Raw genomic sequence first — 24,616 nt, 5'->3', positions numbered from 1 at the left:
ACCTGAAAGTTTTTACCGAATGCGTTTGTCTTGGTATGCTTATTGCAGTAGAATGAAAAATTTCTGCTCTCGATCATTGTGTTCAAAGTTTCGATGAAAACGATTTATTTTGTCGTGCTTTCGAAATCTTGTACCTATGGGAAAAATTGGAAAATTTTTTCAAAAATCAAGGCTTTAAAAGAAAAATTAAAAGCGTAAATTAAGAACTAGTTAATGCCGTTTTTGAATGGAGATTCTTGGGGTATTACTTCTCCTTAACATCCCAATGCGAAAAACCGTTTTTGCTTTTTTCAGCGGTGATATTTGGAATGCTGAAAAGTGAAACGATAACATCAAGAAGCCGGACTGAATCTATTTATTCTCACCCTTGACCTTTTCGGAATTTTCACTGACCATGATTTCATCTGGTAAATATTTTCTTGCCTAACATAGCAATTGCACAACAGTCAAACAATTCATGAAAAGTCAAGTATTAAATCGCCCATTCAATTGGGAAAGTAATTATACTCTATTTGAGAATAATTATGGGGAAAAACAATCCTCAATCAATTCTACTAAAGTATTGGCACCCTTCAGTAGTTTTGATGCTGGCAAACGACCAAACTAATGATATTTAGTGGTGATTGACTGACCCACTCTTTATATAGATCAATTAATCGACTATATCGTCTTTTGGGTATTTTGATCGTCCCAGGCACCAAATTTTCTTCAATTACCACATCTTGTTTTCGACATTGAAATTTTTAGCATTTTTACTTGATGAGATGTGACTTTCGGGTAATTTCAAAATAGAAATGAATCTACACTCGATATAAATTCGGAAAGAGAAACTGATAGGGGACATTCTAAATCAGCAAACACATCACACTGATGTTGAGGAAATTATTACTGGATAATTTGGAATACATCTGACTGTTAAAAGATGCCAATCCGGAGGAAATTGTTGCTATATTAGTTCGCTGATTTGATAAACATATCCGAATATTGGCCAACTCCATGTTATTCGTGTGAATGTTGAAAGTTGAAATGTGTTTGTGGAATTTTGGGGTCAAAGACCTCATTTTTTCGATTCGGAAAAACAACATGCAGTTACTCGTCGATAATAGGTACATCGAAAATATGTTTCGTTGAAAAATTTGATTGGAAGATATTGTTATGAGGTTTCATTTTTTTTTTTAAATAAACCCTCATTTTAGTATAATTTGACCATTAATTATTAATCTCGTCTTGGTTTTGATTAACATACTTTTAATTTCAACACAGGAATCCGACATCGCTCGAAAAGGTAGATAAACATTTCGGAACTTCTTTATCCCTATTTAAATTCTGAAAAACGTGAAAAACATCCTGAATTGGCAGATAACCTAGTTTCTGTTCGCTAATACCGATAAGCAGAAGTGAAGACATCTTCATGAACTCAAATTTTACCGATTTTCGGTACAATGAGGGGATACCTTTTCCACCCCCCAGAGGTGGGTACAAAAGGGGATGCCACCCCGCTGGTCCATTCATTCTGTTTCGAGTATTTATGCGGTAGCTTATGTTAATTATGATTAATTCTATGCTGAGTATTCGAGTCTCTAATAATTATTATAGCAGTGATTTAGTATTTGCTGGTGATTCAAACTCTGATATACATTCTGAATTCTGTATAGTGTCTAGGCCGTTAACAACGATAGAATTTGCGATTTTCTCTTTCGCTTTTAGCCCAAGTGATTCTTGAACTCCTATTCAAATGTTTAAGATGAATTACGATACCGTGATTTCAACCGCTCAACAAGTAAATAGTAGACCAAGTCCAGAGGTAAGGCACCACTCCATACTATTATCTGGAAACAATATTTGTATTCTACCCCTACTATTAGTACGATTCTCTGCTGGTGTGAAAACCCTGGGGGAACATAACGCACTCAGGGAGTGAACTGCGGTTACTTTTTTTCCTAACTTGCCAGTGTCCACCTCTGTTGTTAGTACGAATCTCTGCTAGTGTGGAAACCCGGGGAGATCAGAAAGTACCTACTCAGAGCTGAACCGCAGTATTTCTGTGTCATCTTGTTCAAACCCTACTCCTGTTGAGTACCGACATCATTGCCCTTTAAGTGTGAGCCTTGGTTCTGGCTGGCGAACAAATCCGTAACACCCGCTCGTTTGATATCAGATCCGTTCGATTCACTCCGTGAATTCATCACGTTTGCATTGCTATTTTCATTTAATTTCGAAAAAAACCCTTTCAGTTGTGTAAAGTAAACTGTTTCTGTTCCACCTATTGCAATGTGATTTTCACTTGACTGATTTATTTTATCCCCTCTAAACCAGTGGATTTTTAGAGTTATGTAGTATTGTCTATTTTGTTCATTATTGCGAAACAATGAATAAACTTTGTGAACTCGGATTTTGACTTTCCCTAGATGTCGATATTACCCTAGAAAACAATGGACGTTGTCTTCGACTCGAAGCCATTGAAGAATATCTGGCGCTCGAAACAACCAAAGAAACGCCGTTATAATAGTTTTAAAGACAGCAAAGACTGTCATGTGTGTTAGTCCGACAAACCAGACCTACCAGCGCCTCAAATCGTCTATCTGAGAGTCTTACCATAGAGCATGGTTGTAATGTTTCTAGAGCTCAACATGTTACGAGGAATACCTCTAGCATTGGCAGCCCTTGGCTGAGTTCACTGAGGGAACCATTTAACGCGCATAAAGGTGAGTCGGCTTTACTAACCTTGAGGATGTACAAGATTCTGACCTTCTTCCAGTTAGATGAAAAAAAATATGTTTATATTGGAAAATATAAAACGTCAATGAAAGTGTGCCCCTATGTGTATATTTTAATCTAACTTCATTAGAAGTTTTTGATGTTTTCTATTATGTGTATATTATTCGGGTCAAATCTTGCAACTGAATTTCAAAGGAGTTATTTACAACCAACTGATTGTACGCTGTGTGTTTCTTAGGGTCTACTGGCCTTGTTAGTCCCTAGATAATTTATTCGAGTAGCACCCTCACCGAGGCCAAGTCATAATTCTTTGAAATTGGTAGGGTGGACATCTTGAATTTTATTTGAATATTAAAAATTAATTAATAGAGAAAAAATTCTTCAAATATTAAAATATCTTGAAGAGAACAGACTGAACTTTAAATTGGCTCAAACCCATAAATTCGTTAAGTTACACATGTAATTTTAAAATGAGTCCGCTGCTTCTTACCGTCTTGATTATTATTGCATTTTTAATTTCCATTCTAAGTTCAGAAATTCTAGGAAATCATTAACATTTCAGAGTTTTTTTATTTTTGTTTAGTGGCGATTAACAAGAATGAAGACAATTTCACTTGCGTGAATTTAAACATTTTCAGCACTTGGCAGATATTCCTTTCCTACTCTTCTCCCAGGTGGGATATAAAAAAGGATCATCTCCTGACCGCGCTATTATTCATGGATTACCGACCAAGTTTTGAGCTGCTTTAGCATTTTTCTTGCCTGCGGTATTGCAGATAGCTTTTTACTTTACCTACCTCATATTGCCGAGAGTCGTTATTTTCATTTGCGCGCTGTTTGTTTAAAGGCAAGGCGTACTGTTGAAATTAGTCTGACCGTCGTTGCGGCTCCTGAAAAGATGCAAAAGTAGGTACGGAAGACAAACTTTGTCGTGTCCGAGTTCCCACGGCACTGTAAGTAGTCTAACTGGCGGTGGGCAAGCCCCTGGAAAAATAAAAAGGAACGGAGAACCGAATCCTGCCGTTTTGTTGTTTTCCGACCTGTTTAAAATCGAGGATGTTCAGATTTTGTAAAATTAAGGCAGTGTACCGTTACAAGATAATTGAGTTGGAGATGGTAGTGTAAAAAAATTTATTGTATATCGTTGAAAATCATAAACTGAATAAGTCACCTGCATGAAGCTAATAGAGAATAAATACAAATACTAACAACATCTATAAACTCAGAGTGACATTATTCAACTGAAAACAGAGAAAATCTAGAGAAGTTCGAATGAGAAGTCAATTGAAGTTAGACTTAGACACTGAGAAAGTTGAATTAATTGAATGCGAGAGCCTTTTTACTGTGCCAGAAAAACACAAGTTTAGAATTTAAATGACAATAACTAATGCAATGTAATGGAGTTGTAATAATTATGCAGGCCAAGAAGTGAAAGCTAGATTGTCTAAGTCTGGTCATTAATGAGATCAATATATTAAAATATGAGTAGAGCAATAATATAATCTATATAAACAACGTTGGTCTTGAAGAGGGCAAAATTCATCAATGAATACAACATTTGCAGAGACGGACTGCTTACAAGTAGGGAAGATTAGAACGTCCACTAGCAAAATAGGAGATACAAATGATAAATTATGAGAATACTAATCGTTGGTTTCGAGAAGAAAGGAAGAGATCATACCAATTGAGAGAGTACGCGATTACCATAGAAGACGTTCCAGGGTGGAACCAGGACGAGAGACTATCAACCAGTGTCATGGTTTACCACTGACTGTTGAACCATATTATAGTTCACATCGTGTTCTGAAGAAAATCAACTAAATCCAGGGTCCACCTTGGAGAACATTAAAATTGATTCATCTGAAACTTAAGTAATTAGTCATATGTAAGTGAGAACTGATTAAAATTAATGAGATGAACATGAGAAGACAATAAATCAGCATTCATTATCATGAGAAAGTTCAATTCTGGTGCTACGTACCCATTTCCATGTGAGAATCCAAGAGAGGTCGGAAAATCTATTTACATAGATTTTCCTCTCTCATGATAAAATATATGTTAGATTTAATAAAACACGTGGTTGGTACTTTTTATTCACAAAGTAAAATGGCGGTCGGTTATCTAGCACGTGGAGGTGATCTAACAAAGGGTCAGGTACAAAGTGTACCGCCCGACGAGGTAGTTCAAGTAATTGTGTGCTCGGCCTGTGCAAAAGAGAGAGCAGGTAACATTGGAGCACAGAGTTCACAGAGCATAGGTTCTATACTTTTATTCTTCCTTCGACATTCGTCGTCGGACATTATCAGTATATTTTAAGGGGGGTCAAATTAACATTTGCTAACACGGCCATACTGACCACTGAAACGTCCTCGTTTCACTTAGTAGGCATAAACAATATCTTAATATCAAACAACATTGTTAAAGGGAGCTTGTAAACATAAAACAGTTGAATCTTTGTGTACATGGCTCTGTTTGATGCGCTGGCTCGCGCTGCGGCATTATTATAGGTGGAAAAAAGAGCCAAGCGAGAAAAAAACCACCACCGCTTACTGTTTACAGATCAGGTCAGCAAAACACTTGGAATTTCAAAAGTTGATAAAATTGTCATTTACAACATATAAACTGTTAAATTAGGTTTGTGACATTGCACAGAAGTTAGCCTCTACTAGGGACTCCCGTCCGGGCCTTACTTGTCAATTGCACAGAAGTTAGCCTCACTAGCGACCTCCCGTCTAGGCCTTACTTGTCAATATCACAACTGTGAAATTGCACAGAGGTTAGCCTCAACTAGGGACTCCCGTCCGGACCTTACTTGTCAATTGCACAGAGTTAGCCTCACTAGCGACATCCCGTCTGGGCCTTACTTGTCAATATCACTACTGTAAAATTGCACAGAAGTTAGCCTCTACTAGGGACTCCCGTCCGGGCCTTACTTGTCAATTGCACAGAAGTTAGCCTCACTAGCGACCTCCCGTCTGGGCCTTACTTGTCAATATCACTACTGTAAAATTGCACAGAAGTTAGCCTCTACTAGGGACTCCCGTCCGGGCCTTACTTGTCAATTGCACAGAAGTTAGCCTCACTAGCGACCTCCCGTCTAGGCCTTACTTGTCAATATCACAACTGTGAAATTGAACAGAGGTTAGCCTCAACTAGGGACTCCCGTCCGGGCCTTACTTGTCAATTGCACAGAGTTAGCCTCACTAGCGACATCCCGTCTGGGCCTTACTTGTCAATTTTACATATTCGTATTTAAAGTACCTAAAACTTATCATGGAATTTCAAGTGCTTTGGAAAACATTCAACATAAAATGAACATGAGACAATACAATGGATCATAACATAACAATAAGAATCTCATAAGGAACAGTATAGAACATAAAATCTGATGGACATGAGAATATTTCACTTCATCATAGCGCATCATTGAAACTAGCACTCACTCATCACTATTTGCTTTTTTTAGGCCAAGATCTCATTGGTTCTATTCTGGACTCCTACTCTTCTCAAGGCATATAGATCGTTTGGTAGGACTGCTTGCACTTCGAAAGGTCCAATAAATGTTGGCTTCAGTTTTTCTTTATTCGATAGATGTCACCTTCATGGAAATTTTCTGATTAACATCAATCGGTAACCTAACCTGATGTTCGAGACCTGCCAGCGTTATACTATACTCCTGGATTGCTCAACGGGAACATTTTACATTCTTGAGAGCGCTTGTCTTGTGTAAATCTTCATAAGAATTCACGTACAAAACAGATCAAACTTTTGGAATTGGTTTTGATGTTCCTGAAACATAACAAAGCGCCAGTATCTTATTTCCACTAGGTATGTTCCGACTAAGTTAGTCGACTTGCTTGAAAATTTTTGTTATTTGACAATATTCGATTTATTCAATACTTTACTAATCGATTGTCCAATCCTGACAAGTCTAGATTCAAATCTAATGTGCTAATTGATTGTTACGAACACTGGGTAACTAAAGTTTAACTGAACTTGTTTCTCTCTTTTTCTTAACAAAATAAAAATCTTCAGTATGTCCCTTTCTATCACAGAAATTACATTCAAGACTGGAATTTTCTGGATTAGAATTAAAACAACGTTTCTTTACAATAATCTAACTTTCTATGCCTAAATTTTCCACAGTTCCTACAATTCCCATGAAAGGTTTCGTCTGATTCTGTTTTCAGTAGCTGCTTCATTTTTCTAGTTTTCTACTATTATCTGAGACTAATATGGAGCGTCGGAATCCTATGAAGAAGGCAATTTCAGCTGCTGCATTTCATTCTTAGGTTCTTGCACTAATAATCTATTCTTAACTTCTACATTAGTGATATCATGTGCTATCAAGCTCAACACAATTTCCCACGGAAACTTTTCACAAACTTTCCTGATCGAATTCAACTTGGCATGAGCATACTCTACTAACGAACTAAAATTTGCACTACTTATCAACATGCTAGCTTTAAGCCTCGTGGCCGGAGTTCCTTTCTCAGGGAACGCTATCTCTAAATTCCTAGAAAATGTTGACCAATTTCTAACAATCGGTTTCCAATTTTGATAAATTTTGGCTGCACGGCCTTTCAGGGCTTGCCCAGCTTTTAATACTACAACAGTATCAGACGTACCTGTTTCGAATTTAATTCGATCAACTTCCTCAATCCACTCCTTGGTTGAAAAGGATGTATCGTCGGGGTCAAACTGGGCTAACGATAATTATGCGGTCACCACGTGGTCGGTGTCGTTCCTTAAACTAAACATGTTGGCTAGCAACTCCATCATCTTCATTTGAAGTTGGGCCTGGTTCTCCATTATCCGCATTACCGAAATGGCTTCACTTTCTTCGGGAGCTTTGTTGAGATTTTGCTGGTCCATTTCGGCTTATTCTTGTAGATTCTCACAAAACACAAACGATTTTCACTCACAAAATAGGATCCTCAATTTCTTTTCTCGAAAGAAGAAATTTAATCCCACTTCTGATGTTAGATTTAATAAAACACGTGGTTGGTACTTTTTATTCACAAAGTAAAATGGCGGTCGGTTATCTAGCACGTGGAGGTGATCTAACAAAGGGTCAGGTACAAAGCGTACCGCCCGACGAGGTAGTTCAAGTAATTGTGTGCTCGGCCTGTGCAAAAGAGAGAGCAGGTAACATTGGAGCACAGAGTTCACAGAGCATAGGTTCTATACTCTTATTCTTCCTTCGACATTCGTCGTCGGACATTATCAGTATATTTTAAGGGGGGTCAAATTAACATTTGCTAACATATATATTCTTGAGGGTGCACATAAATGAGTTGACTCCAGTGAATATATCAATTGAGCAGTACCATTATGGATTATAAATCTGTTCAAAGATTCTTTATAATTCATACGTGGACACATTTCATACAGAATGAAAGTATTTTTGAGTAGATTGAGAGTACATTAGTGATTAGTTTTCCACTTCGGAAAATTCTGAGATTTCTAGAGAGGTGCTGCTGCATCGGTCAATCAGCTATTTTTAAAGAACCATAGAATTAGCGTATAGTAATAAGTTGACATTTGGAACTAATTAGTAGCGTAGACAAGAGCAACTTCGGAGGGGGTATCGCTCAATTTTCTGTATACTGTACATAATATTCAGTGTAAAACCTGTTTTCTATTACCACCTAAGCAACTGTGCTTTTATTATTGTCGGTTACTAATTTATATTTCTTCCAATTGGTGGATTTTATGAGTGTGCATTAGTGATTATTGTGCTCCCTATTTTGCGATAATGAATAAATCAGATTTTGACCTCCAATAGTTATCGCTTACACCCTATATAGCAGAGAACCATATTTTCGACTAGAAGCCAAGATAGTAGTTTTGAAATTTCTTCTATAAAGAATACGACCAGGCGAAAATAGAAACGCAGGTTGGTGAGGGGACGCAGGGTGACGCAGCTCTTTCCTGCGCTGCACGTACTATCTGACAAGTCACTGTCACGCTGTATTTGCGCTGTCTCGTTCTTTTCTACAGGGTGATTCTTAACTATTGGGACATAAGCTAAACGCAAAATATGGCGATAGGACCAAATATATTATACCTCAATAAAATATTGCTGTGGAAAAAGATAGAGGGCGTTAAAGTTGAATTTTTGTTTTCTTTTTTGCTAATAATTTCACTGTATATTTTTTCATCCGTTTTTAAGAAAAACACAATTGAACAGTTCAGAGCATCGGAAGGGGATTTGAAGGAACGATTTATTTATTTTATTATTTTTTTCGACGATAGCATAATTAAAAACAGTGTAACATAAAAAGAATGAACTTGAATTAAATGTTCTACGTGGCCTCCTCCGACTTCAATGCCTTTTCTTATTCTTTTAATAAAGGTCTTTCGAACTCCCAAGAAAATATTATTCTGTCCCCTTATAAAAAAAATTCAAATTCAACGCCCTCTATCTTTTTCCTATTTTATTGAGGTATATTTGGTCCTATCGCCATATTTTGGTCGAAACAATCTGCGCTTAGCCTATGTCACAATAGTTATGAATCACCCTGTATATTTTACGAAAACTCGCGCTGCGTCACCTCACTAACCTGCGTTTCTATTTGCGCCTGGCCTACCTGGCACTCGAGAACTCCGAGGAAAAGTCATTTTCAGTACATATGAAGTAAACTGCTCCACATGAGATAGGGATATTTTATACTTAAATTGCATAAAAATAAAATTGAAATAAGATTTTTGTGATGAAATTTCATATTAATATGATTTCAAGTTGGAAATTAATTTTAGCCTGTAGGTCTGCAGCGTGTACAGAGCGGTTAAGAAAAATCGAGTAAAATAACGAAATTTTATTCCCAGATAATTCAAGCATTTTAAGACTATCAATACAATGTATGGCCTACACGGGCATCAATAACAGCTTGACATCTTCTTTTGCATACTACACACGAGGTTGTTGAACATTTCTTGAGGAATTCGGTTCCATAAACGGGGCAGAAGCTCTCTCAGATCATTTAAGGATTCTGGGGTAGGTTGATGATTATCTAATCTTCTTTGGAGCATATCCCATGCATGTTCTATGCAATTCAAATCTGGTGAGTGCGGAGGTATTGGTAAATGTGGAATACCAAGCTCCTCGTGCGCATTCTCAACTATGGCTGCACGGTTCGGTCTAGCGTTATCGTCTAGAAATTGAAAAGTTTCACCAATAGCAGCGTGGAAATTTGGCACAACATTTTCAATGACATGCTCCCTATAGTGTAAGCCGGTCATATTCCCAGGACAAATGTGTAGATCTGTGCGCCAGTTGAAACATATCCCGGCCCATACCATAACACTACCCATCCTCGGAATGGATGGACTTCTTGGACATACTGACGATTACGGGGTATGCGTGGGATTGTTCATACCCTTATTCTTCGAATCTGAAAATCGTCCATATCTGGATTCATTACTGGAAAGGACACTACGCCATTGATCGTTCCAATTGATATGTTGCCAGTCTTTGACGCGTATGGTCACGTGTTAATGGGACTCCTCTTAATGGACGTCTAGAACCTAGACTCACCTATCTCAAACGTCGTCTATGGTTTCGATGGAAACTTGGACCCCATCTGCATTTTGAAGCGTATTCCGTAGGGTTTCTTCTCGCCGAAACGGTGATGAAACGATCCTGAGCAGGTGTTGTTTTTCGTCGTTCACCAAGCCTTGGTCTTTTCAACACGGAACCTGTCTCCCTGAACCTATTCCAAAGTCGAGATATCACACTTTGGCTGACTTGGAGCCTTTTCGCAACAACAACCTGAGTTAGGCTACCCTGTAGCATTCCGATAGCCCTATTAGCCTCAGCGTTTGTTAATTTACGTCTTGGCATTTTCAGAAAACTCCTTTCAAATCGAAGCCCTTGATAAACTGACTTCATTTCAAAATAAGAACATTCATGAAGCATATGCAAAGAATCAAACTTCAGAAAAAAGGCGACCAGATTGACGAAATGTCTCATACTGATTTTTATTGAATCGATTCAAGTTGTTATTGAGTTTTAAATGATTTTTCAGCGATTTTCTCGAAGATTACTTACTTTTAAAAACTATTGAATACGATATCCCTAACTCTTGCGGAGCAGTTTATTATAATCGCTAGTTAGCATGACATTGAAAACACTGACAATGTAATTTTTTAAATTCAAATATCCAGTCAATATTTTTATATTGACTGGATATTGTTGATTTTTATCAACAAATGTTTCGAAGTGAGTCGAGCTAGCCAAAAACCGCTTCTCGGAATATCAACAGAATGGCGATTCCATCGAAGAAGAGTAGATGCTCACCATGAGTTAGGATCTTATTTGTCCTCATCAGAGAACACAACTCCAGATGCTTTATAGGATTTACTGGCATCTAATAAAGGGTCCATAAATTCGATTAGTTTTTTATCGAGATGGTAGTTGTGTTGCCCTGATGAGGTGAAACAGTACGGTTTGGCCAGTATCGATTCTTCCTCGATGGAATGGCCCTTCTTTCGATGTTATATATTGATTTCGATTAATAGTTTTAATGCTTTTTTGGGGACCTCCTATTTCATTTAATTTTCGAAGATCTGTTGAACAATGATGAATTCAAAGGTTTATTAATTATTTTTTGTGAACATGTTTTCCGATTATATAGCTACCTATGTGAGAATGAATCTTTTTTCCCTTTTTATGGGTTTTTGTTCAATTGGGAATTGTACAATATGAAATTAAAATCTGTTTATGATTTATAAATAATTTTGATTCAAAATAGTTATTCTCCATAAATCCTGCAACGGAATTCACGATACTACATTTGTTTACTTTCGAGTGGTCGGAAGAAAATTTTTGGATGTTGACTCGAGACTTGTCTCACAATAATTCAATATGTGCACTGAATATGTTATAATGATTAATTTTGTTTTTAGATTTTACACTGAAGAATGGCAACATCGAAAGCGTCTGCAAAAGAAGTGAGTAGAAGCAAAATTTTAAGTATTAGATATCCAGGAAAATGGTTTTCTGTAGATATAATTTTTGAATTTTTTTCAATTGTTTGAGAGCGGACGTTCAGGGCTATCCTATACAGTTTCCGGAGTTCGATAGACGAACTTTCTTTGGACACTTCAAATCCCAATTCCTGAGTTCATTGAGTATTTATCTTGATTTAATGGGATGAATACTCAATTTTATTGCCGAGGAATCGTAACATCACCCTATTCTTGAAAAGTTCACAAGAGTACAAACATACATTATCGATACCTCATTAAATCTATGGTGATTTAAAGAAAAAAAATTATTAAATTGTGCAGTACATCAAAAGGATTTTAGGGTTTTCTATTAGAAGCAACGATTTATAGTATATATTATAATGTAGGTACTATTTCAGCATTCCATAACCAGGATGTTCTTTTCAGAAAGCCATTTTCCACTGCGAATATTTTCATCATTAAATTAATATTGTCTTTAATTGTTTATTTCAATTTGTTTTAGATACACTAGAACACAATACACGAAAATCTCTTCAACACACACAATTAGCACATGAATACATAGGACAAAAAGGATTTTCCATTAGCAATGATTTTCACTCTTCGCCGTCCTGTAGGTCGTTGATGTTGTAATCGCTTGTATAATTTGTATTTCGCTTAAATTTCTTCAGTTGAAAACTTCACTTATGCGGTTATTTCTTCCCATTGAGAAAACATTGTGCAGTAGTTCCCCGAAAATATTTCTTCAACACTTCCTGTGCTAACAACTGTCGTCAGATTGTTGATGATATGATTGTTCTTCTCGACATTTAACAGGTATTCTTAATTCTGATATAATACTTCTCAAACAATTGTCTAGGTTGTGAAGCTAGAAATCGGATATTTTTCACAAGCAGGAGTGAATTGAAGGTGTCACGTTTTAATTGAAAATATGTAGTATTGGTTTTTTGAATGTTAGTTAAAACCATGCTGTTTGTTTCTTAAAACAATTTTTTCGCTGATTCAGATAATTCATCAGGCATTGCTTTTATGAATATTCAACCTGAAAATATGGAAATTATTCTCACGCTCGGTTAGGTAATTGTTGAACAATAACACTTACGGCCGGTTTCATAATCAAACCAAAAGTCCCTTTAATTTCAAAGCTTCCTTTAAACCTACTAAAAACGACAGTAAAGGAAGCATTAAGCTTAAAAGTGACTCTTAATTTTATTATGAAACTGGACGTTAAACTTGCATAACAGATGGCTTACTCCGCTAAATATCTCGCTAGTAAACTACAAAATCATCTTCAAATCTGGTAGTTCAAGCTTCAAGGACCAAGGTTGACCATAGTCGATATGCCCTTCAAATATGGCGAATACCAGACATGAATGACAAAAAGAAATATTGCCAGGAAATCATTTTCGGTATCGATTATCTTGATAAATGATGGATTTATTTTGTAATGTTTCATTTGAATCACCTATTCATATGAAAAATCGCATAAGTGGAGTTTGAAACTTGTCTTAGATAGAAATTGTTGCCAAACGCGCAAGCCACCTGTCATGATTTTTTTGCAGAGGATGGTCACACAAAAGCTTAGTTGGAAATAAATTAGGAACAAGACAGTAGTTGTTGCAGTATTTTATCATAGTTAATTATGTTAATTATCACATTACCGTCACTTATGCGACTTGGAAAATAACCGTTCTTCAGTTTATTGTGTTCTCACTACTGATTAATCTATTCCTACGAAACGGAATGGATTAATTATTTGATTTCTACCACATATTACAGTATGACTTAACTTTGGACTGTTCCTTTCTGGCTTCATTTCGCCTTCCTCTTACCAAAAGATCAGATATTATATTTTTATTGTAAAATATGAGTAAGTATGGAAAAAAGTTTCTAGTAAAATAAGCTTCAGTGGTGGCATAGATGAACATCACCAAAAATTTTTTTAATGCCTTCCCGTGCGCATGAAATATCTGCTTGACTTAATTCTTCAGAACTGCTTTTCGGACGACATCTATAGGGGGCTGGAACTAAGCAGAGGGGGCTCAAGAAAGAAAAGTTTATATAACTTATTATAACTATTATATAGTTTTTGACCAGCATTCACCCCCTAAATTTTTTCGCAACTATTTATGTGCACCCTTTATGTGGAGGTGACTCGCTTGTATTTTGTATTAGAGAAGGCAATGAATATGTGATTTCCATTATAATACTTCTAAGATTCAATTCTTTTGAAGATGGTCGTATTTAATGGCAGTGAGAATACAAAAACTTAAGAACTACTCGTTTTTGTAGTTGGTGTATAGGAGTAGAAATTTAAATATGCTTGTTTTATTTAATGCTCACCAAAAATATATTTAGTTCTAGTTATTAATTTATCTACAACTTAGTGCTTTTCATTAGTGTATGCCAGCATAACTTTTTACATTGTTATACTAGATCGTTTCAATGTTCAGAGAACTAAACAAGATATTTATCAGGTAGGAGGAGAGATACTTGTGGCTTGGCAGAAATATACCGCTATTGACGATGACGAATTGACCCTTAAAGCAGGAGATGTTGTTGAACTCATCGATACCAATGATCCTCAAGCAGCAAAGTGAGTACCTATTCATGCATTTTTTTGTGAATAATTTTGATAGGTTACAAATCTATTCCGTCCAACGTTTCGATCTAATATTCTGGACTTCACAAACATTATAATTTTTCCATTATGATGTTGTCCAGAATATTAGGACGAAATAAATTTATAAGCGAAGTTTGTTGTTTTTGGCTTTTGGTCAAAATAGACTAATAAAGTTTGGATATACTTTTTATTGTTAAATGACAGGTAACCTATGCCTGACTACTAAGACCAGACAGTATTTTGAAAATTATCATCATCCTCAGTACTGCTACAGCCCTACAAGGCCTTGACTTTCTCCATCCTCGTCCACCATCCTTTCTAGTCTCTGGCAACTGGCAAGGACCTTTCAGTCAGCCGCACCAATTTTTCTGGCATCCTCAGAAAAGCCGTCTTTCCGTCTTTCATCTTGTGTGTTAAATCAACAATACTTCATTAACTTCGAAGTTTTTGAGTTGATGAAGGAAGGAGGTGGGAATTTATCAATTTTTCGGCAGACTTATCTAAAAAATAGAAGTTCGGTACCGCGAATTTTCAGGAGTCTATCAAAAAGAATAGAAGAATTCGTTATGAATACTTTCAGTCTGACAAAGTCAATTGAAGTGGAAGTATAGATTGATCGATCCCTATTTCTTCTGTCGGCATTGCCAACACTCAATGCCTTAAAAATACCAAATCCCTCAACCTACATCCACAAGTCAATAATGAAGAATCAATTTTATCATTGCGAAAGAACGAACATATCTACCATTCATAAAATTTTTCAACAATAAAGATACTTAATTTATTTTCAAAGTTTGAAAGGAATCCTTATTACTTGTAATCAACCTCTCCTTCCTCTGTATTTGCTATAATATTTTAATAATAACAAAAAAAATCAAAATGTAAGATTCACAATTCGGCAATGTGAATATTCAGAATATATTTGATGATCATAGTAAATATCTACTTTGATTATTCTTTGGCTGCGATGCGATGGATCGATTGAAACAAGAACACTTTTTGCCTTTAAGCTGACTTTTTATCTAAAAGCATCTTCAGGGCACTATGAATATAAAAAAGACATTTTGTGAGCCACTATGTGCAGGAAAGAACGAAAACAAAAATTACATAGAGATTTTTGATAAAAACAAAATACATAATTACATTACACTAGCTATTATACTTTTATACTTACTCATATTGTGATTTTCATATTTTGTTTGTTTTTTTGATTTATGTTATGTTTTAAATTTCCAACTTTACATTTGAACACTCCGTTTTACAAGGCATATCTGTTTGGGTAATTTTAGTTTTCGCGCTTTCCTGCATATGATGTCGTTTTGTATATTTATAATGCTCTGAAGATGCTTTTAAATAAAATCGAGACGTCGGCTCAGAAGCAAAGAGTGTTCTTCTTTCAATCGATCCTTCACACCCAAAGAAATAATGACAGTAAATGTGAATATTGCATATAAAAAGAATTAATTCAGATGCATACCACCCGCCGATATGAATATTGACAGGAGTACGCTCCATCAAGAAAAGCAGATGCTGACCATGGTTTCGGTCTTGTTTGACCTCGTCAGAGCAACATAGCTTCTTCTCCGATGGGGTAACATTTGGAATTGACGGACCTTTATTCAATACTTCGTTGCCTTCCTTTTCAGGCGTTTTCACTTTCATTGTATATAATTATTATTGCTCCTAGAAATCTACCGAAAAGCAATAGAATACCTCAAGGTTAACGAAGTTGTTTGTTGTTTTTTTGAAGAAAAATAGATATTTATAGGAATTCCGAGATGATGCTTTCAGGACATGTTGATTTTTGGTAATTGACGATAGCGAACATTCACATATGGGAATAAGGAGAAGCCAGGACTTTATGACACCAAATATATTGACGTTGACCTGAGGTTCGTAGATCATTTAGGGGCCGGATTACTTTTGTTGATCAATAGGACAGTTTGAAAACGGAGACGATGTACCGCCCTCAAAACTTGGCACTGCTCGAAGCCCATTCATTGGGTCGAAAAAAAGAAATATACCCTGAAGTTCACGAGTGAAACTGTTGGTGGATCCAAAAGTCTTGACAAACAGTTTTTGAGAATTGTATTGGAAGATTTGACGAATAGTAGATATGTTCGTTGTTTAACAATAATAATTGATATTTCATCATTGACTGGTTGATATAGGTTGAAGATATTGAAGGACATGTCCAATAGATTGGAATAATTAATTTTTCAAGGAGAGCTTTCCACCAATCGTTTTACTTATCTACTTAACGTTCTTCTACAAAACGGTAATTCTCAATTTATAATAATAAATTTCGAATTAAATACATACGTGTATTTCAATATTGGAATTTGAATAGTCGAAGAAATCGTCTTTTAATGTCACCGAGAAACGGCAATTCATCTGTTCTTATATTATAATATATTATAAGACGTTCGATTAATATCGTGAAAAATTCTCTTTACAGGAGACTCAAATTAGATCCAGAATTAGAAGTAGGAGCAACCGATACCTTAGATACATCTTCTGCTCGACATAAACTCTCGGTAAGACCAAGAAGAAAACATACAAGTTCCAGATATTCTCCAACAAGACTGAATGTAAACGCTAGGTGAGTAGACTAATGAATTTTTGCTCTCTTATTACTTTGACGGAGATCATTATTATTCTTCCCCATTGTTTGTTATTTTTGAATTACCTAAAATTGCTGTATTTTTTCTTTCACTCCTTTTGCCATTCCAGTTTGGGTCTCCTTCTTTTTCTCGAGGCTGCGTGTTGTCATACCAAAATTTGCTTAGGCAGCTGATCTCGGACATATTCGTACGTTGCTCATGCCAACGTTGCTACCCTGTGTAATAGGCGTTATTAACGCGTTACTTCCATTTACGATCTATTTCTTGTATGTATCCGAACTCATCGAACGTGACACGTCTTCTTTCTATTACAATTTCAAAGTGTAATTTTATAATTTTCTAGATTTGTCAAATTTTTTGACAGCGACCTACTAGATTCCTCAAAAAACATTTCTCATTCTGTAACATATTTCGCAAACTTCACAAAGTAGACCCCACAAACACTTCATCGCCAAATCTCAAAAACTATCATGCAATAGTGCAATAAAAAACTGGTTGTTGTATTTGAAAGAGCCGAGATACTGCAATTTCAAAAGATGCAAAACTTAAGGAAGCGACAGTAAAAAAGAAGATTGATTTATGTTGAATGTTTCTGAAGTTATGAAAAAAATGGCAAGGTTATTCGGTTATTGGCACATTTTTTCTCGCCACCAGAACCAAGACTTACACTCAACAGTCAATTGGGCCCAGTTGCTTAGCTACAGGATTTCAGGTCTAGGATACAGAGCACGGCTTTGGACAAAGGTTTTCTACTCTGTTTTTTGCTCCCACCGGGTTTGCACAGCCAGAAATCGTACTTCCAGCGAAGAGAGACCAAGCAGGATAAGGAAAAAGGGGCACAATTGTTCACCACTCTGCTATCTGCTTCCAACGGGTTTGTACACTAGCCAGAAAATCTTACTCCCAGCAGGGATAGAACTGATTAGGATAGGAGAAAAGGCACACTTGCTCATCACTCTGGTTTCTGTTTCCATTGGGTTTGCACGCCAGCCAGGAAATCGTACTCCTAGCAGTGGTGAAACTAGGTAGGATAAGGGGTTTTAAACTGAGGTTCCCAGTATGGAGTACTGTCTTACTTCTGGACTCGGTATAGGGATGTTATCTCTAGAGGTTGCTCTGGCACAAGGTATTTGAGTCGTGAAAATCAGGGGGTGTCGTAACTCAAATTAAACGCTAAGAAAGCCTGGTTACAAAGCTATCTCTACACGTACTTTAAGAAAAGGCAAGTTACAATAGGCACTCAAATTCAAAGAGAAAACGGAAAATCTTAAGCTATCACTCAATACAGAATTCAAAATCCTCTACTGAATACATAGTCCGAGAGCTGGCAGCAAAAACAACTACCTCATAAGTTACCAAAGGTTTGGTTTGGCACTTTGGTTCAACTTTATTACCAAAACTTGAAACCGCTCGTCTGCCGGGCGTGAGTGGTCGCCTATGGGATGAAAAAAATTGAAAAGATGAGAAAAAATCGATTGGAACTTCCTAATAGTTACCAAGATGAATGTTGTGTCAAAATGGTCTAGGATCTTAACTGAATTGAAATCGTAAGCGTCTGCCAACAGGGGTGGTCGCTATTTCGAAACAGACGCTGTCAAATACAGGGTGGTCCAGATCATAACCAAGAAATTTTAACCACGTATTCTACATCAAAAATAAGCCCTAGTTTGTCATATGAACATATGTCGAGAAATGTTTCCTCTCCGAGATACGGGGTGTTAAAATTATGGAAAAAAAAAAGTTTTTTATTAATAACTTTCACACTGCTTGAAATATTTTTATGAAATTTGAGACATAGTTTTTGAGCGTCAAGGAGCACTTTTTGCATACTATCATTTCTTTTCTATTCTACCTGTGGCCTCCGTACTGCAGCGAGACTGAATATTTTCAGATGAAAAAATGATACGCCACTGGTTTTTCCGACAATAATGAGTTTATTTGAGGAAATAAGTATATTTTTCACCTCCACAAGGTGTGCAAACAACGCATAAACATCATTGGTAGCAAATAAACTGAAATTCCGCTAAAGGCGAACCTTGAAAGCGGGATCACACCACAAATTACAAAAATCTTAATGCACAAATGGGACTAATGGAAAGTACAAAATATCACAACAAAAAATGCAACTCAATCGAAACACAATGCAACTCAGGGTGTGAAAAAATACAATATAAATACAATATAGAATAAATATATATATAAAACACAATAAAATTTTAACAGCAATGAGAGCAACGGAGAAATACCACATCAATAGTAGTAAGAATTGTTGACATCAACACATTGGTGCACCCAAAGTCTAGGTTTTCCAGTCAACCATCTCCTCATCCTTGTCCTGAACAGTGTAACCGAGTTGTATCTCCTAAATTCCTGGGGAATCTGCGAATAGAACCTTGGCGCTAGGTATGTATGACACCGCTGTATAATAGATTTTTCTGGTCGGGGAGTAATCGCAGTGTTACTTTTATGTCTAGTGTCATATCTGTGCTCCATATAGACTAGCTCGGATCTGTATTTATGTTGTCTACAAGTTGTCACGAGGAAGAATAACTGTCTGAGTAAAGTTGGTTGCTGGGATATCTACGGGGTTTTTTGTAGATGATTTTAAGGATACATTTCTGAGTCCTCTCCAATTTACTCACATACACTTTCAATGCGGAACCCCACGCTATAATTCCATATCTCAGATGGCTTTCCACCAAAGCGCAGTACAATATTCTCAGCTGTTCCAAGGTAAGTACCTGAGTCAAATATTTGATCTTATACATAATACTTCGTAGCTTTTTAGTTACATAATTTATTTGTTCACTTCATCTGAGGTGACTGTCAAGGTACACCCCAAGGTACCTGATTTTAGACTTCATTGTGATCTCTATTGGGGATCCATTACAAATTATTTTCAAAGCCTGGAACTGTGGTAAATATGGCGCATATGATGTAAACGGCATGAAGTATGTCTTTTCATAATTTATAGCCAACAGACGGCTATCAAACCATTTAATCACCCTCAGAAAATCAATCTCTGCTTTATGTTTCAGAGTTTTCCAATCCTTGGCACTGTAAATCAGGGTAATATCGTCTGCAAACCCCAATATGTCTCCATCAATTTCGATCTTAAAGACCTCATTGATGTAGAGATCGAACAAAAGGAGACCTAACACAGTTCCCTGTGGAATACCACACTCAATAAACGCACTATCGCTTTTTTTATTTCCAATCTGTACTTGTTGACTCCTCTTTTCCAAATAACTATGTAGCAGTTCACCCGAAGTTCCTCTAAACCCTACACTCTCCAAGACCGAAAGCAACAACTCATGGCTGACTGTGTCGAACGCCTTTATTAAATCCACAAATATGCACAAAGTGGGGCTTTTCTCGTCGATTTTTTTACTAAGTATGGCTGTCAAATGTGCTATAGTGTCCTCGGTAGATTTACCCTGCCTGAAGCCACTCTGTTTGTCGGACATTATTCCTTTCCTACATAAATAGCTATCCATGCGCACTTTTAGTAGTTTTTCAAAGATCTTTGACAAACTTGACATTAGAGATATAGGTCTGCAGTTATCAACGTTCAGTTTGTCCCCTTTTTTATAAATAGGTTTTACAATGGCATGCTTAAAGGCGTTGGGCACTTTTCCAGTTCTGAAGGACAAATTCATCAAATATGTTAGAGGTGCAGCTATTTCCCGTTTTACAAACTTAAGTGTTTCAGTTTTCAAACCATCAGCTCCTGGTGCCACTTTATTTTTCATTTGGTCTATAATCTCTATTATCTCATTCTCCTGAACCTCAGCCAAATAGAATGAACCGCAAATTGACGCCCCTCTAGGTCTCACCACATTCCTGCCTCTTCTGATCTCCTCATTCAGTCTCTTCCCCACATTAGCAAACTGCTCATTGAACTCCATTAATACAATAAACAACAACAATAAAAATTACTTTTCAAATCCTTATTTAATTTGGAGCAAATTCGGTCTCTTGACTTTTTGCTGTACGAGGCACCGTTTCCGGTTAAAAAAGTAAAACACATTCTCATGCAGGAAGAAATCGCAAAAATTTGATATAGCAATAAAAAGCTTACTACGGTTTTGTAGCAATTTTCTCCTATTTTTAGGGTAGATTAATTTGATTAGAAAACTTAAATGACAGTTTTGGTTTCCAATTACTCGTTTCAATACAAGCATAACCATAAAAGACTGTAATTTCTTTATTGTGGAAAGCAAAGTGTGCCATGGAGGATACTTCGTGAATTTGATAGGAATCCAACAACAAGCAGTCGAATAGCAGCTCGCACAATTCGATTTTCTAAGTCAAAAATTCTTGCAACCCGTCCAAGGTTTACGACAAGGTGATGAACAGCGAAGGTTATTTTTTTGCCAATGGATTCTTCGTTCAATTGAGCAGAATAGAAACTTTTTAAATACTATATTATGGACTGATGAATCGTGTTTTAGTCGTCGGGGCGTGGTAAACTTTCATAACCAGCATGTTTGGGCCACGAAAATCCACATCCCATTCGACCAAGAATTTAGTGTTAATGTTTGACTTGGAGTTTATAATAATCACCTATTTGCACCCTTTTTCTTACCAGAACGAGTTAGTGGTGAAAATTTTTTACAATTTCTAATGGCAGAGCTAGCAAATATGTGGGAAAATATTCCAGTAGAATCAAGGTTAGCGGCTTGGTTTCAACTTGACGGTTGTCCAGCCCACTTTCATAGAAATGTGAGGAACTGGTTGGATAATAATTTTCCAGAAAGATGGATCGGGCGTAATAGGCCAGTCAGTTGGCCTCCACGGAGCCCCGATATTACCCCTTTGGACTACTTCGTATGGGGGTTTTTGAAAGAAATCTTATATATGACTCCTGTGAACTCAAGGGAAAAACTTATTGGCCGTATTCAAAATGCTTGCGACGAATTGAGAAATCGAAATTTAGCTGCTGCTGTCGGATCTATTAGACGTCGATGTGAATTATGTGTTCAGCAAAATGGGTCATACTTCGAACATCTTCTTTAAGTTCGTTTCGACTGTGGTTGTTAATGCTAATTTTTTTTTTAGTTACACGTTTCGTTCACAAAAATAGTCTTATTATTATAATATACCTACCATATTAAATTTTGGCGATTTCTTTATGCATGATAATGTGATTTATTTTTTTAACCGGAAACGGTGCCTCGTACAGCAAAAAGTCAAGGGACCGAATTTGCTCCAAATTGAATAGGGATTTGAAAAGTAATTTTTATTGTCGGAAAAACCAGTGGCGTATCATTTTTTTATCTGAAAATATTCAGTCTCGCTCGGAGAGGAAACATTTCTCGACATATGTTCATATGACAAACTAGGGCTTATTTTTGATGTAGAATACGTGGTTAAAATTTCTTGGTTACGATCTGGACCACCCTGTATTTGACAGCGTCTGTTTCAAAATAGCGACCACCCCTGTTGGCAGACGCTTACGATTTCAATTCAGTTAAGATCCTAGACCATTTTGACACAACATTCATCTTGGTATCTCTTCACAAACCTTTTAGGGCTTTCACTCCCAATCTCTGAAACAAAATCAATTAAAAATGAAATCAACGATTTGCTCCTGCGTGAATTCTTGCACTAATTTGTCAGGAGCAAATTAACTAGAAAAAATTGTTGCCTGACAATGAACTCAAAATAAATAACGTTGAAATTATAATTCTTCGATATCTGAAAGAAAGGTATGGGCCTTTTTCTATTTCAAGTTTTAGAAAATTGGAAGAATTGTACAAAAAACTATCCCACACAGAAAACAGTCTCACCTTCATGTGTAGATGCAGAGATAATAGATTGATTCCAAAATTCCTGAGAATTAGGCTACCATTTCGGAGTAATGGTTCGGAAAAGATTAAAAACAGGTTCGGTTATGCGTTGGTAAGAGAAAGAATAAATTTTCTGAGATATAATAAGGTAAGATTTCAACAAAATATATTAAGGTTAGAAGAAGAAATTTTCCGTAACCTTTCAAAGGAAGACTTTGAACATATTTTACATTGTGTGAATATTTCGTATTTCCATGAATATGAGAAGAGCAAACGATCTAATTTCAAAAAATTTAATATACTAATGGAAGAAAACCAACAAAAATTCAACAATACAAAAATCAGTAACAACTTCATTAATAAAACGGTAATCAACTTATCTTCACGAAATTTGAATGAAAATGAAAAATTGATATTATCAAAAGGACTCAATTTTGCTTTAACTCCAAAACACATTCCAACATTAGATATAATTACAGCTATTGAAAAAACAGCCCAAAAACTTCCGCTTGATAAATCGAATGAATTTAGAGTACTAAATAAATTGTTACTTGATAAACCTTTTAAAATAAAACCAAATCTAAATAAAATTGAGAATAAAACTATAACTTCATTGAAAAATGATAATAACATTAAAATTTTACCTGCCGATAAAGGAAATGCAACAGTTGTTATGGATTCAGGTGAATATAAAAGAAAACTTTTAGAAATTGTTGATGATACCGATAAATATTCCAAAATCAAAAAAGATCCAACTTCTCTCACAGAGAATAAAGTGAAGAAAATTATTTCAAAAAATTCCAAAAAATTCACATATGCTCAAAAGAAATTTATCACACCATCTTATAGCAAACCCCCACATTTATACGGCCTACCTAAAATACATAAACCTCTTATTCCTTTGAGACCAATAGTAAGTTCACTCGGATCCCCCTGTCAAAATTTTGCTAAATATATTTTACAATTTTTGAACCCATTAACAGGAAAATCAACTAGTTTTTTGAAAAATACTCAACACTTTCTTGAAAAATTAAGAAATTCTAATTTAAATGCAACAGACATCTTAGTAAGTTTTGATGTAGTAAATCTTTTTCCAAATGTTCCAATTGATAAAACTCTTGAAATAGTGAGAACAAAATTGATTAATGATAGAACCATTTATGAAAATTCGAAATTGACTATTGATGATATAATGGAGATATTAGAAGTTTCCCTGAATTCCACATATTTTCAATTAGATGATGTTTTCTATAAACAAAAATTTGGTATGGCTATGGGTTCTCCTTTATCACCAGTAATGAGTAACATATTCATGGAATCTTTCGAAGAAAAATATATAGACACATACCCACTAAAACCAAAGACTTGGTGGCGATATGTAGACGATATTTTTGTGATTTGGCAACATGGTAGAGATGAACTAGAGAATTTTTTTGATCATATCAACAACAAAGAACCTACAATAAAATTTACAATGGAATTAGAGCAGGATAACAAAATTTCATTCCTAGATGTTTCAATAAAAAAGTTTCCGAATTATTTTGAAACGAGCGTATACCGAAAAAAGACACATACTAATAGATATTTAAATTTTTATTCCAATCACCAAGTAAGTGTCAAAAGAGGTATCATTAAAACACTTTATGATAGAGCTAATTTAATTTCATCTACACCCGAAATTAGAAATAATGAAGTTGACTTCATTAAACATTTTCTTAGGGATAATCAATACCCAAAAAATTTTATTGAAAAAACAATATTAAATTTAGAGAGAAAAATGACTAACCAAAATCGTAATAATGATCAGGAACAACCAACAAACCGTCAAGAACAACCAAATTTGTTGAATGTAATTCCTTATGTTAATGGCCTTTCAGAAAAAATAA

The 24,616-nt window shown here is 35.8% G+C and overlaps 1 protein-coding gene across 8 annotated transcripts in view; it reads left to right on the top strand.

The window, feature by feature from the left end:
- LOC123316690 (obscurin) overlaps positions 1-24,616 on the top strand; it is a 217,089-nt gene that overhangs the window by 4,804 nt on the left and 187,669 nt on the right. For 7 of the 8 annotated variants that reach the window (XM_044902926.1, XM_044902909.1, XM_044902918.1 and 4 more), the window contains exons 2-4: positions 11,629-11,673; positions 14,169-14,287; positions 16,773-16,916. In XM_044902926.1, coding sequence (XP_044758861.1) covers positions 11,644-11,673; positions 14,169-14,287; positions 16,773-16,916 — 293 coding nt within the window. In that variant the 5' untranslated portion in view covers positions 11,629-11,643. Of the gene's footprint in view, positions 1-11,628; positions 11,674-12,193; positions 12,305-14,168; positions 14,288-16,772; positions 16,917-24,616 lie in introns of all 8 variants that reach the window. The other variant, XM_044902893.1, reaches the window with a different exon arrangement.

The sequence above is a fragment of the Coccinella septempunctata genome, chromosome 1 (genome assembly GCF_907165205.1).
Source record: "Coccinella septempunctata chromosome 1, icCocSept1.1, whole genome shotgun sequence".
Lineage (NCBI taxonomy): Eukaryota > Metazoa > Arthropoda > Insecta > Coleoptera > Coccinellidae > Coccinella > Coccinella septempunctata.
This window is presented reverse-complemented; position numbering and strand designations above follow the sequence as displayed.